The sequence below is a fragment of the Moschus berezovskii genome, chromosome 25 (assembly GCF_049115385.1).
Source record: "Moschus berezovskii isolate FMDL1 chromosome 25, NW_MosBer_1.0, whole genome shotgun sequence".
In the NCBI taxonomy this organism is placed as follows: domain Eukaryota; kingdom Metazoa; phylum Chordata; class Mammalia; order Artiodactyla; family Moschidae; genus Moschus; species Moschus berezovskii.
The window spans coordinates 40597485-40612227 of NC_142484.1; the positions used below are offsets into that span (position 1 = coordinate 40597485).

At 50.9% G+C, this 14743-nt stretch overlaps 1 protein-coding gene across 1 annotated transcript; it reads right to left on the reverse strand.

The window, feature by feature from the left end:
* Positions 1 to 1500: 1500 nt before the first annotated feature.
* On the reverse strand, positions 1501 to 10779 carry FZD4 (frizzled class receptor 4). The gene is made up of 2 exons (XM_055416170.2): positions 10155 to 10779; positions 1501 to 7991 (listed from the first exon to the last, which is right to left on the reverse strand). The coding sequence occupies exons 1-2, from the start codon at positions 10449 to 10451 to the stop codon at positions 6663 to 6665; spliced, it is 1626 nt and encodes a 541-aa protein (XP_055272145.2). The 5' UTR covers positions 10452 to 10779; the 3' UTR covers positions 1501 to 6662.
* Positions 10780 to 14743: the final 3964 nt, after the last annotated feature.

The window sequence follows — 14743 nt, forward strand, 5'->3', positions numbered from 1 at the left end:
AAATAGGGTTAGTCATACGAATGAAGTGACTTAACATGCAGGCATGCATCTAGTATGAGCTGATCTTGATTATAAGTGCAAAGATCCTATTTCCAAAGAAATTCATATTCATAGGTGAAGAGCATTAGGACTTAAGTGTGTCTTTGGGGCAGACATGATTCAACTCGCAACTCACTGTATTGGGTTGGCCAAAAAGTTTGTTCGATTTTCCCCATAACATCGTAGGGAAATCCCAGAAGAAATTTTTGGCCAACCCAATAGAATGAACCCAAAACCCTGGGCTAAGCAGGAGAGCGCCTGGCTGACCAACAGGCTACCCACCTACAGAGGTCCCCCTTGGCAAGTCCCTCACCCTAAGTTTCAGTTCTCATCTCTAAAGCGAGGCAGTGCCCACACTGCTTACCTCCAAGGTGACATGAGCATAAAATGAAATCATGTAAATAAAAGCATTTTCTATCCAGAAAGGGTTTGTACCAGTGCAAGGGATTATCGTGAATTCACCCCAGATTGTGTTGACTTTTCCCTAACATCGTAAGTACATAATGAGTAGGTAATGAAATGAGACACACAGCCTGTCTTCCAGGGAAGAGAATTTAAATTATATGGCTCCCTTCAGGTATGGCTGGACTTAAAAGTACAAAAGCAATCTTCAGTGAAGGAGAAGAGCATTGCAGATTCTTGCTCCCTGGGCTTTCTACGCACAGCAAAGCAGGGTGGTGTTCAGGTGAAACCAAAGGGTGGAAAGAAATTTAAAGGTAAACCAAAAGGGCCAATGTTCTCCTCGGGGACCTCAACAGCATCTCCAATAGATGGCAATGACTCCCCTTCCCTGTGTGCCTGTGTGGTCCATAATATTGCTTGCTCCCATGGCAATGTCCTGATAAAGGCCTTGAATTTGCTTTGTCTGATGACTTTTCTGGCTACGGGGACACAGACCACCCAACTTATAAAATTAGCTGAAGAAGTCATTTTCCTGGCTGAGTGATGTGACATACTCCCATGTCGATTACACAACACAGAACCATTGTGTAACCAGAAAAAAAAAAAGTTTTTCTTTTTTTCAAAAAATTTGGAGTTAAATAAAAGCTCCCTTTCCCCTTTTTCAGTGGCCCGAACTCTAGCAATGATAAGAAAACTCTTTTCAGGCTGCAACATTAAGCCAAAGGGACTGAGAAGGTGTGTAAAAATGGTCACATGTATTGAACACACCAAAATGGGGTGTGATGGAGTGACAGCTTGAGAACTTTAGTCACATCCGAAGCATCATGTGACCACTTGAGAGTTACCAAAGACCACAGCAGTGATGGACTCTGTTGACCTTGGACCTCAGAGGGTTGGCTGACCCAGGAGAAATCCCACGGGGGAAAATTGCATCAGCAAAAAGAAGACAAGGCTGTGCCTCTGCCCTGCAAACCCAGTTCTTTATTTCTCCCTGTTGGGTAAGCATGCTTCCCAGGGGCTTTCAGACACCTGCAGGAAGAGGCCAAATTACACACCAGCTAATAAACAAAACTTTATTTTCCTTTAATACAAAAATTAAATAGCAAAGTTTATTTTTTTTTGTACAGTGATAAATTAGAAATTTACAGTACAGACATCAATGCAGACATACGTTTGTACATCCTTGATAGCAGGGTCCATTTCTTCTGACGCTCAGCAATTTGTTCAGGATGCGTCGTAGGGGTTTGCTGGTACCTCTAATGTCGAACATCTGAAAGTCCCTCAGGTTGGCCTCAAGGGAGCTGGGGCTGCGGGTGGCCCGGGGGACCGAGAAAGGCCACACAGCATGAGCTTGTCCGCAGCACCAGCAGGCGGAATTTCATCTCTGTCTAGATCACACCCGATACTCACTCCCTCTTTCCTACCAAGAGCTCAAGGAACCTTTGCCCTCCTCCCGTCTGAAGTCTCACAACATCCCTGTGAGGTAGGAAGAAATTCAGGGCCACCTAGACGCCCCACTGGGAGAGACATCAGCGTCGCCTTCCCAAAGGCCCCAGCCAGGCCGGCCCGAGCCCTTGGCGGGATGGTGGGAGGGCAGATGGACCCAGGCTCCGGGGGACAGGGGTGCTCGCAGCCTCTGAGGAAGCCTGCTGGGATGACAGTGGTCATATACTGAATACTGCGGGCCATCAGGGAGCTCCGTAAGCTTGGAGGACATGGCTCATGGGTCCCCAAGCAGGCCCTCGACAAGTCGCCTGGGTGAATACTGGGGATTTGCTGGTGCAACGAAAAGAAGGGAAACCAGGTAAATTAGAAACAGAAACAGCAAGTGGGCTTACTGTGGGGTGGAGGCCTGTTGGGGCAGGCGAGGGAGCTCTGGGATTCACGTCCCTCCGGGTGGAGGATGTGAACACAAGGACGAGAGGTGGCAGCAGACAGCTCTGCCGAGGCCACAGCGCAACAAAATCCATTATTTAAGGCTCTGGGATCTGATCCTTGGTAGGAGCAAAACGCTCTGCGAGGCATTTCCAAGATCTACGACCTAGGCCCTGGAGAAAGATGAGAACCCGGGTCCCTGGCCAGACGTAATACAAACCCAGGCAGGGACTCTGAGCCCAAGTACAGGAAAGGGGCAAAAAGCACCGTCGAGGGTCCAATGGCTGGGACAGCAATTCTCTCCAACTTCCCCCATCAAAGAATGCAACTCAGGATGTAGACTGATCCTGGGGGCTCCTTCCCGTGGGCACTCTACAGCCCTCTCCCAGCTGTGGCGGTGGCCCCTCACCGGAAGCCGGCGTTTACACACCCTGCTGACATCTCTGATGAGTCTGCCGTCCAGGGCCGCGGCTGTGGGGCCCCCCTGTACACCCTCAGGTCTCAGCTGGGCTCCCAGCACTGAATTCAGTAGCCAGGAGGCTGAGCGGGGCAGGGCAGAGAGGACAGAGCTGGGGTGCTGGCAGTGTCAGGACCAGACACAGAAGCTTCCTGGGGTCCAGGTTTGGGGGACGCAGGAGACAGAGGGCCAGGGGAAAGCAAAGTCAGAGAGCGTCTCGGGGAAATAACTAAGTGTCCCTCCTTCTCCTGGCTGAGGTCCCTGAGCAAGCTGCCAGTTCAGGAGCAGTCTCAGGGATCAGGAAACGGGTCTCCACGGAGGAAAAAGGATATGACTCAGTCAAGGCACTCCATCAGGCGGTTCTGGTCAGCTTCACTCTCCCCAGGTTCCTCTGCCCTGAGGTGCAGCCCTCATGGAGGAGGAGAAAGGAGCCTGCCAGAGAGGAAGCTGACAGAGGTGCCCTTGGGCCTTTTCGAGGCCAAGGGATTTTGTAGGAAGTTACAATTATATACCTACTTCTCCTGAATTTCTGAGAAAGAGGAAGAGCCCTAACCTTTTCCCTAGCAAGCTGCTGTCCTCAAATTCACCTGTGTGAGTCACTAGATTGGCTTCCCGGGTGGCTCAGTGATAAAGAATCTGCCTCCAATGCAGGAGATTTGGGTTTGAACCCTGAGCTGGAAAGATCTCCTGGATGAGGGCATAGCAACCCACTCTGGTATTCTTGCCTGGAGAATCCTTTTGGACAGAGGAGCCTGGTGGGCTACAGCCCATAGAGTTGCAGAGTCAGACATGACTGAAGCGACTTAGCATGCACGCGCAAGTCACTAGAAAACCCCGAGCCCTAAACAGCCTGCCCCAGAAGCCACATTAGATGGAGCCAAAGTTCATGATCATCCAGGGAGGTTTCCATAGAGACTGTCCTGTATCAGAATCGATGCTTTCTGGCAAAACGACTGTACATCGATTTGCAAGGAACCCTGGGAAGGGCTGAGTGATGGGTTAAAGTTGGAAAGACCCAGCAAGAGGTTTAGGGGATGGAGACAGTGAAACGGGTGGCAATTCAGCAGCCCCTGCTCCTTCTGAAACCAACGGTAAAGTTCAGCAGAACCAGGTCGGATTGGTTTGAGGAACAGAGTTGATCCTCCCTGACATCCCTTAAGGTGCCTAACACAGGGTGTGACACATAGCTGGCATTCAGTAAATGTGCTGATAATTAACTTTTTCTTCAAACCAATGCCAATTTAAGAGGTGATGATAACTCACTTCAAGGTAACTGATAACTAACTCTTCAGCCACAAAGCTCCTTTCCTAAAGCCTTAAACACCCTCCAAGGTCTAGAATGTGAAAAGAACAACCTATGAGCCTGTAACATTGCCAGTGTGTGCCAATGGCCAGTTCCGATCAAATATACTTCCCCCGAGAAGGCAAGAGACTCATGGAACAGACATTCTACGACCCAGAAAGCTCCAGAACTTGGGCATCCAGGTTCACCCAAGTACCCTTACTGTCACTATTTCATCATTCATAAACACGGAGCACCCTCTCCATGGCTGGCCCTCTGCTAGGAAGCTTGTCTCGGTCACCCAGGCACTGGATCATTACAAAGAGAATTGCACTGCAAACCCCTGCACGGTCCTTCTTCCCTTTCCTGGGCCAGAGTCTCCGAGCAACTCCCAAGACACTGGAGAGGAGCGTGAGTAAGGGCAGGCTTTGCCCCTGGGTGCACGCTCCAGGGCCCCGGCCAGCTATGGGAACTGTCTGTGAGCAGCACAGGGAGTTCACATTCTACGTTTCAGGGGCGATGCAGTTGTAGATGGAGTTCAACTGGCCCTTCTGGGGAGCATTTCTCATGCTCCTGGAGCCCTGACCCAGAGTCCAGCCAAGGTACTCAGGCCCAGAACACACAGTGGGGGCCACCAGTGCCCACTTAGCATCTGTGCACGAAACCCCAAGACTTTGCCTTCCCAAACAGGCAACAGTCCTTACGCGCATCTTCATCTAGCTCGAGAACCACACCAAAACAGACAGAGAAGAAAGGAAAATGTCAAACCAGGGGCATAAAGCTCAAACAAACAAAGACATGCTTATTGCCAGAATCTGAACTCCTATTTGCAATTTTGAATCCCTGGAAACATTTTCCCACAAAGAAATGGGATAAAAGAGCTTTCCTACCTGTTTTAAAGGGGAGGAGGGACGGGCAGGGATAAATAAATAATCATCCCAAAGTTGCTAAAGCAAAGACCGAGATGAACTTCAAGGACAGCAACCTGTTACATCAATCTGTCCCAAAGATCTGGTGATCAGAAGACCTCAACCGGTTGAGGAGAAAGGCCAGTTACAACTTTAAAAGAACTGCAACTTTTGAGAGACTGCTAGGGGGTACCCTCTTGCAAGGAATATAAAGCATACAATTTAAAAGCTCTGGATACCCCTGCAAAATGCAATTAAGACCTGTGCTGTAAGAGTTTGCAGTTCATTTCATATGGTCTACACTTTATTCCCTACAAACCAATCAAGCTCCTGGCTGGTATTCTGGAGATTCATTAAGCACCATATAAATACTCCAGGCCACACTGCCTCCAATGAAATCTTATACGGAGCCCCTTGCCAATTACTAGGAAACAATTATGCACCAAGTAGTTAGGTTAGTTGTCCTTAGCTCCCGCTACAAAATTGAAAAAGTCTCCATTCTGCTAAATAGACCAGACTCTGATAACATTCTTATGCTAAGGAGAAAAAAAAAAAAAGGCACTATCATTCTGAGAATGCAAGCTGACCATAGTTTTAAAGTCAGTTGAGTAACTGTTAAGTCATGGTCCAAGAATGTGCTTTTAATTGTAATTGACACACACAAATTATACAGTTAATCTGTGTGAATGCAAAGTTGCCAAGAAACGTAACATTTTAGCTCTTCCAGACTGGCGTCTGCATAGATACGATCACACAAAGTAAAATATATTAAGTCCCTGGTGCTCAATGCAATCGGTCTCTGGGGTGGGTAAGGTAAGTCGACTTGGTAGATCTCATTTTCCTCTGAATTAAGTGATTGTCAAGAAAGTGAATCGGCCTTCCTTTCCCCCTCATTAGACCTGCTGCAGTGCAAACATTCCTATAAAAATACCTATTTTGAATCATTAATGTAAAATGGAGAAAACAGCAGCGGTCGAGGAGGGAGCTGCTGAAATTTAAGAGGGAGAGAGAGAAGAAAAATCCACGGGATACCTCATGTGTGTTTGCACAGTACTTTTGTTTGTTCAAACAATTCTGTTTTATGACAAAGGCACTGAAAGATTCTGACACCACCTCTTGGGAGAGCAATCCACAGTTCTAAACAGCAGACAGTGCACCACAGAAAATGTTTATGTGAGATCAGCCAAACTATAAAACTCTTGTAACACTTCTCTGAACCCAGTGTTTCCAGTGTTTATAGATCGCTTTGCTGTCTGAAAGACCCCGTTAGTATTTAAAACTTTTAAAGGGTTAAAAAAAAGTTAATTAATCTTTCTCCCTGTAAGTTGCCTACTCACAGCTCCAAATCCCACCCTGCAGGGAAAAGCAGCATCCCCTGGACTTCCTGGAATCTCGGGAGGACCTCCACGCTCCAAGCTGCGACCTGCTCAAGTGATCAATGTTTTGATTTTTCACAGCTTTGAAAGCCTCTTACTGGCTTTTCCATTTTGGATCATTCGAAAGTCTGCAGCAAAATCACTAGTTTTATGATGCTGGGGGGAGATGGGCAGCGTGGGGAGAGTGGTGGTAGATTATTGGCGGGGGCGTTACTGAAGTGTTGCTAGTTTGTTCAAACTGAGATTCACTGCATGAAGCTTTTTAGTAGCACTTGCACCCCAATGCTGGCATTCCCCCTGGAAAGCGTGGAGGCTGGCTAGCCTTATACCACAGTCTCATTGCCTCTCCCAGGCTTCACCCAACCATTCCCTCTTTTCTCTCTCTTTACCTTCCCAGAATTCACCAATCTGTTGGAACACTTCTGCCACGTGTGCAGAGTTTTGGCAGACCAAATCCACATGCCCGAAGTGATGCCCACCAGCAAAGACATAAAGATTTTCAACATTTCCACCGCCATGTTGGAGTCATCTGCGGAATACCGGAAGAGCGCCCAGTTGGAGATTTCATAGAAATAACAGGCAATCACACAGGTTGCAGGCACTGTGTACAGGACCGAGAAGACCCCGATCTTCACCATCAGCCTTTCCAGCTTGTCTGTCTTTGTCCCATCTTTTTGAAGATTCGACCGAATTTTGAACAAGGCCACCAACCCCGCAGCAATGAACAAAGTCCCAATCACCAGGTAGGTGAACAGCGGGGCCACCACAAAGCCCGTGAGTGCATCCAGATTCTGGTTCCCCACGTAGCACAGGCCAGTCAGCTCGTCCGCGTCCACCAGCCTCATAATCAAGATGACGATGGTTTTCACCGCGGGGATGGCCCAGGCTGCGATGTGGAAATAAGAGCTGTGCATTTCGATGGCTTCGTGACCCCATTTGAGTCCCGCTGCCAAAAACCAAGTGAGCGTCAGAATAACCCACCAGATGGAACTGGCCATTCCAAAAAAGTACATCAGCAAGAAAATGATTGCACATCCTGTGTTCTTAAGGCCTTCTTGAATGAGAACAGGTTCTGCTGCCTCTTCAAAATCGCAGGATATCCTTTCCCGGCCTACAGTCAGCCTGACAATATAAGCAATGCTATAAATATTATAGCACATACTGAGAAAGATGATGGGGCGCTCCGGGTAGGAAAACCTGGAAGAATCGATCAGGAAGGTGAGCACAGTGAAGGCGGTGGAGATGAAGCACAGGCTGGCCCACACAGCCATCCAGACGTCGGTGAACTCCTTGGCCGAGCGGCTGTACAAGCCAGCGTCATAGCCACACTTGAGCACGCAGTTCAGGCTCCTTTTCACCCAGATGTACTGATCCGAGTTGGTTCCCACGGAGTGGCACTCTTCCCCGGGCTGGATGGGGGTTTTGTGAGGCAAGGGCACTTCCTCATCACCTGGCCCTTCCATGCACATGTGGTTGTGGTCGTTCTGGGGCGGGAATTTGCTGCAGTTGAGGCTCTCCGGCCAGGCAAAGCCGAACTCCTTCAGCACGGGCTCACAGCGTCTCTTGACCGAGAGGCACATCCCGCCGCAGGGCCCGATGGGGATGTTGACCTTCTCTGTGCACATAGGCACATACACGGAGCACAGGAAGAACTGGAAAAAGTCACGAAACGAACAAAGAGAACGGTGACACTCGACATGCAAGTCTGACCGACAAAGTCTTGCACAAATCTGACCTGCTTCTGGGCAAAGTCCGTATCGACTTTTAAATCGGTCTATAGGGGTATCTGACTGTTGACTCTGACCTCAAATGAGCTTGCCTGATAATCCATCATTCACACCCTTTTCTTCTTCTGGGTCTAGTAAACCCTTTCCAGGAGAACATAGACAAAAAAATGTATAAAAGGGACCCATGGCATTACATAATCCCCTTTTGCACAACACTTAGGGAAATAAACCTTAAAGAGCTGACTCTGAGCCTCCCTCCCCTTTCAGCTACTATTTGAAAGAGCTGGACAGACTAATCAGTCTGACTCAGTTCTCTGGGTGATACGGTGATTTATTTTTATCCTCATTTATTACCATAAAAATAAATATTCAAAAAAAATGGAGATCCGGCTTTTATCAAGTTACTCATCTCTCCTTCCTCTATTCTATTCCCCCAAATTATTTTTTAACCAGTCTCATAGTGGAAAAAAAAAAAAATGTCCTCAGTGAGACTCTGTTAAACCCAAGGATGGGAAGCAAGCTGAAATCGCTGGGTATCAGGGGCTTTGTTCGGCCAGGTTTCCTCAATGAATAATAATGAAGCACATTAGGAAAATACAAATGTTCAGTCCCTGAACTGCAATACCAGCAGGGGAGAGTCCAGTTGCTGTCCTCAATTCCTCCAGCACTGATAAACAGTCTGCTTGGCTCCTTACAGATGTTGTCTATGAAGTCTAGAGTTACAAGTAACTATTTTCCAGCATGTAAAGGGATCTCGTCCTGTCCTTCAAAACAGCTTGGCTGCCTCCCCAGAATACATGTAATTAAAAATATATACCCCTGAAAAGCTCTTTTGCCAACAAAATTGCCACTGATGTCAGGATATGTGTTGTTTCCAAACTGAGAGCTGGAGAATCATTTTCCTAAGCTTTCATAACATAGTTCTAAAATTCTGACACTTCCACAGGGACATTTCGCCAATAACAGGTCTAGTCCCAGCCATCCTTCTGAAACCGCCATCCAACTTTTCAAATGACCTATGTAAAAACACGCACCTAGTAAGTCAACTGCCTGCCTGTTCATCTCTTAGAAGTTACAACCAGAACCACAGATTTCCAAAGCTTTCAGCCTGGATAACTATAGAACTATCCCCTATTCCCCTCCACTCCTCCCCCACCCCACCCATTCTCTCTTTTCTAAATTTCTAAAAATCACTCATAGCCTTTCCAACAGAAACACAACCAGTGTTAACATTTTTAAAAGTTTCCTTCCAGTTTTTTTTGTGTGTGTGTGAACTTGTGGTTGTGGTAAGACTATAATCACCCGTGTATACAAATTCTTTCTTCACTTATTATGTTAGGAAGAACATTTTCTATATGACTACATAAGCTTTAACATTTTTAATAACTGGGAAAAAAAAAAAAATCTTCCAATATACAAGCTACCTTCTGGAGCTTGACCCCAGTATCACCTCTTCCCCAAGTTATGCCTTCTCCCCCTCCAGGTACTAAACCTGCCCTTAACCCTGAGGATAAGAAGGAACTCAAGCCAGCGCAACCATTCCTTCGTGCATGACCTCTACAATCATGCAAGCCAACGCGAAGGGCCATGCAGCAGAAAACGGGCCAGGGGTGTTGCATTTAATAACACACCCCAAAAGTACGGGGAAGAAAGGAGGTCTGCGAGGGAGCAGAATTTCCCTGTCGCCTTATCACTCCCTTCCAAGTCTTAGCTGCAACTGGCTGCCGTGCGGAGGACTCGCCCACCGAGCAGCGGCGGCCAGAATCCTTGGCAAAGATAACTCTCAGCTCCGCTGGGGTTAGGGGCTTGGCCAGACACGGGTGGGCAGAGGAGAAAGACGGAAGGGCGGGGTGCAGAGCTGGTTCTTTCGCAGGCCAGATGACTTACACAACGTTTTGGCCTCCAGTCCCTGAGGAGGGACAGCAAAGTGGGGGTGGGGATGGAAATCACTTTTCCCGGATAGATATCGTTCCTTGAGACCTAGGAAGGGCACAGGGGGCTCGACCTGGCAAGGGCCCTGGGGAGTGAGTCTGGGGCTCGGGGGCGTCCCCCTGCCCCAGGGGTACCGCCCAGGGAGGGGGCGCCCACCTGCAGCTGGCTGGAGCAGCCGTACTGGATGAGCGGCGTGAAGGTGGTCAGCTGCAGCTCGGCGTCCGTCTGCAGCTCGTGCCCCACCAGGTTGGGCATCTTGGTCACGTTGTAGCCCAGGTTCTGGCACATGGAGATGCGGATGGGGTCGCAGCGCCTCTCCTCCTCGTCCCCGAAGCCCCGCGCCGGCCCCACGAGCAGCAGTAGCAGCAGCAGCAGCCGCAGCAGCCGCGGCGGACTGAGCCCATCGCCCCCGGGGCCCCCCAGGACGCGCGGCCCTGCGCCCCGCCAGGCCATGGCCAGAGCCGGGGGCGGCGGCGGCGGCGGCGCGGGGGGCTGCTCCAGCAGACACCCCCAGTTTGCACGGGGCCGCCGGCCGCCCGCGCTGCTCCCGGCTCCGGGGAGAGGGCGATAAGGCGCCAAGGGCGACGACGACGGGGCGGAGGGGTAGCGGCCGGCTCTCCCGCAGCTGCGCGCCACTGCGTGGGGGCACTAGACGCCGCGAGCCGGGGCCGGAGGACGGCCTTCGGGGGTCATGGCTACGGGCGGCGAGCCCCGGGCCGGCGCCGGCCACGTCCGCGCAGCGCCTCCGCCGAGCCCGCCAGCACCCCGCGCCGCCGCGCCGCTCCGCCGCCCGAGCCCGAGGCGGCGCTGGAGGTTCGCGGGGGCGGGCCCGGCGCGCGACGGACGGCGCGCCCCTCCAGTGGCCGCGCGCCGCCCGCCCGCGCCCCGCCCCGCGGCCCCGGGCGCCCCGCCCCGCTCCCCGGCGCTCGCCTGCCTCCCTCCCGGTGCGCGGCGCTCTGGGGCCGGGCGCGGAGGCCGCCGCGGCTCTGCCCGCCGGGCCCGCGCGCCCCCTATCCCCCGGGGGGGCGGCGCGCCCCCAGGTCCCGCCGGCTCCCTTTGCTGTCCTCCAGCTGGCCCCTCGGCCCCCGGCCGCTTCCCCATCGGGCAGCGAAACGTACACAAAGAACACGGGATTCGGCTTCTTTACGAAGATCGTGGTTTCTAAACTGCCGGCTGTGTGACCCGGAGCAAACCGCTCGGCCTCTCGGTGTCAGGGTCAGAGAATGGGGAGGATCGGGGCGATAAGGCTTTTCGAACACGGGGCCCTGCGCCTGGCACGGCGCGGGCGCGCGGCTCCGTGCGCCCCCCAACCCGCCCGGCGTGCAGCCCGGCCCGGCTCCCGCCCCCCCCTGCCTCGGCCCGACCTGCAGCCGAGAGCCGGGGGAGGGGGGCGCCCCGGAGCCGCCGACGGCCTCGCGCTCCGATTTCCTCACCGTACGAAATGAAATTCCACAGGGGGATTCGAGAGGAAATGAGACCGGGACGCTCCGTGCTTCTCGGCCCGCCGCCCTTCCTGTCTCGGGGACACGGTTTCTAAATAAGGTTGGGAGGGCGAGAGGGCGGGAGGGGAGAAGCTTGACCTGTGCAGGAGGTGCTGACGGGGTGGGGAGGGGGCCGGGAAGGCTGCCCTCCCCCAGCCTTCGGGGCAACCCCCCCACCTGCCTCCTGCATCTCTTTCCAACTTTCTCTGGTTCTGCGGGGGTCCTGGGGATCATGCCAGCCCTGTTTTGATCCAGCTCTACTCTCTCATTCCCAGCCCTTCTCCCCACCCTCCCCTCCTTTGGCCAGCTTGGTGCTAGCCCACACTCTCCACTAAAGCCTCAGCAGGTGGATTCCTAAACGATTTAGTCCTTGCAGGACTGCCAGTGTGCCTCCCGGAGCCTCAGATGGGTCACCTGTAAAATAAGGAAGTTCATATCTACCGCACACAGTTGTTCTGACTTAAATGAGATAATGTGTGTAAATTGTTTCGCACACTGACTGGCACGTCGTAAGTGCCAAGTAACTTGGTTATTGTTGATGTGGAAATCTCCTGCAGCGGGGTCTAAGGATCTGGGTTAAGAGCTTTCTGCTCTCTTCCTGAGATCTTTTTGTCCAACACTTACCACAGTTCTCCAAGAACTTGGTGACAGGGACCAAGTTTCTAATGTGTGTTTATGTCCTCCCATTTCAGGTAAGTCTAGCTTATGGCAGAGGCTGGATGCAAGTTGAAAGGACCTCAGTACCACGCATGTGGTAATCATGTTATGCCTTGTATATATTACCAACCGGTCCTGGGTAAGGGCAAGAATGGAATCAACTTTTTTTCTTTTTTTGCTATTTGGCTGTGTGCCTAGAATTGTGTTAGGCACATAGAAGCTGCATGGTCTCCAGCCATCATCATAACCTTCCAGGGAAGAAGACTCTATTTGTCCCTCAAAGAAATGAAGAAACTGAGGTCAGAACCAAAGTGATTGTTAGAAAATGAAGGGGAGAAAACAGAGGCTCAAGCAAGGCCTTTGAAAAATGAAAAAAGTGGGAGTCGGGGGGGAGCAGGGTTATTTCCCCAGAAAAGTTCCCAGCTGGGAATATACGTACTCAGCAGTAGAGTTGAATCTTCTCTTTATCTTTGCAGAGTAATGCATGAGACCACTGGCCTACAGAGATGAATAAATGATGAGTGAATCAAAGGAATAGACGGTTCTCACCTTGTAGGAACTCACAGGAGGAGACAATAAACAGATAACAGTAACTCCATGTGTAAGTGCCCAGAGAGAATTGTGGCTAAATTGAAGGTAGAAGTAGCTGAATTTAAAGGGCTGCTCAAAGGGTAGAATTCTGAGCTACTCAGCAAAGCAGAGCTGTGTGCAATTGGCACTTCTCCTTGGGCACTTGCAAGGAGGGCACAGGGGTTTGCTTTGTGCTAAAGACTTGGTACAGTTTATTAAGCAGTGGGTTCTATGAGGTCAAGAAGCAGGAGCTGTCCCTGCACAGGGCCTAGCACACAGAGGCAGCTTATTGTGTTGGCTGCAGGAATACTACTATCAAATCAATAACAGATAACTCATGTAGAACCTTTACTCTGCGCCAGATATGGTGTTACACACTTTGCATGCATTTGTTTCACGCAACGGCCTCAGCAAACTGATGTTCCAAGAGGGTAAGCCGTTTGCCCAAGAACACACAGTAAGTGCCAGAGGAGATGTGTATCTGCTGGCCCGAAAGGCTGTGTGTGTGGCGCCGCGTTCACAGAGGAAGCTGCCCGAAACTCCGCCTAATCCATGGTTACAGATAACCCTTTTGTGATCTGGACCTCTCATTCCTAGAGTCCTGCCATCTCTGCCTCGGCCTGCTTGATGCAACTGTCTCCTTTGAGAGCCCTTGAAAAAGCCCCTTGCCCGTCAGAAGCTTTTCCTGTCAACAGCTTTTCTTTCCCAGCATGGAACTCATCGCAGGTATTTTCCAAAAAAGAAAGCCCGGGGAATCACATTTCAGTCTGAATGTGGAAAGAAAACAAAGCCCACGACTTAGAGTTAAGTCTGAATGGCCTGGAGCCTCCCTCTCACCGCGCGGTTTACACAGTCGCCAATCTGCGCCTGGTGACAGGCATGGCATGTTTGTCTTTGTTGCAGAAAACGCTTCCCCAAGGGAGTTCCAGGCAGAAGGCTATCCACCCTGTGACATGCACAAGAGAGGTGCGTGCTCAGGCTCTCAGTCACTCTGTCATGTCCAACGCTTTATGACCCCATGGACGATGGCCCCCCAGGCTCCGCTGTTTGTGGGATTTTTCAAGCAAGAAAATTGGAGTGGGTAGCCATTTCCTCCTTCAGGGACTCTTACTGGACCAGGGATCGAACCTTCGTCTTCTGCATGGGTAGGCGGATTCTGTACCACTGAGCCACCTGGGAGGCCCAAGAGAGGAGTCGAAGATAGGGACTTGAGAATAGACCTTCTGTTAACCTAAAGGATGGGCCATGGGTTCCTGGTGGCTCTGGCCTGAGCGCCTGGGCAGCTTCCTCCATCCACTCCCTGAGTAACAAAGATGCAGCCACTTTGGAGCAGCAACAAACATGACTTCAGCGGGCTGTTGGGCAGTTGGAGGGCTCTCCATTTGCATCTAATGAGAGGCTGGGTTCTAATTAACTCCTGTGATGTGTTAATTTTTCAACCTGACATTTTCTGCTCTAATAGATTCTTGTAATGGTTCCTAAATTAAAGGCTGCATTTGCAGACTAAAGTTTAGGTTAAAATCCACCACCTAGGGGGTGGGGGAGGTGGCCCATAAACATCCTTTCCCTCCTAAGGGAAACCTCTCATTTGCAGTTCTTTGCTAACCCAATTAAGTGCTGAAGTAGTCACCCTAGAGCCTGCTTTTTATTTCCTGCGAAACAATCCAACTAATCCATATTCAGTAGCTTCCAAGAAAAGTCTTATTCCAACCACTCATGAAGAAACCAGCTTCTTTGAATCTGGACAGAACATTTAAAACTCACAAAGAGCTGTCTTGATAGAAAATGTAAGAAAGTGGTTCATTATTATCCTGTTTGGTTTTTGAGGGAGAAATTCACTGCGACTGAAACCTCATAAGGATTGGGAGTTTACCGCGGGACCGCAGAGCACGGGGACAAGCCGTGCCCCATTCCATCCGTGTGCAGTCTGAATGCTGCATCTTCCCTTGCCACCCAAGAACATGTGGACTGAGTAAACCAGAAGGGAACGCCAATGTAGCTCAAAGTTGAGGAATCAGAGGCCAGTGGTTAAGTGCG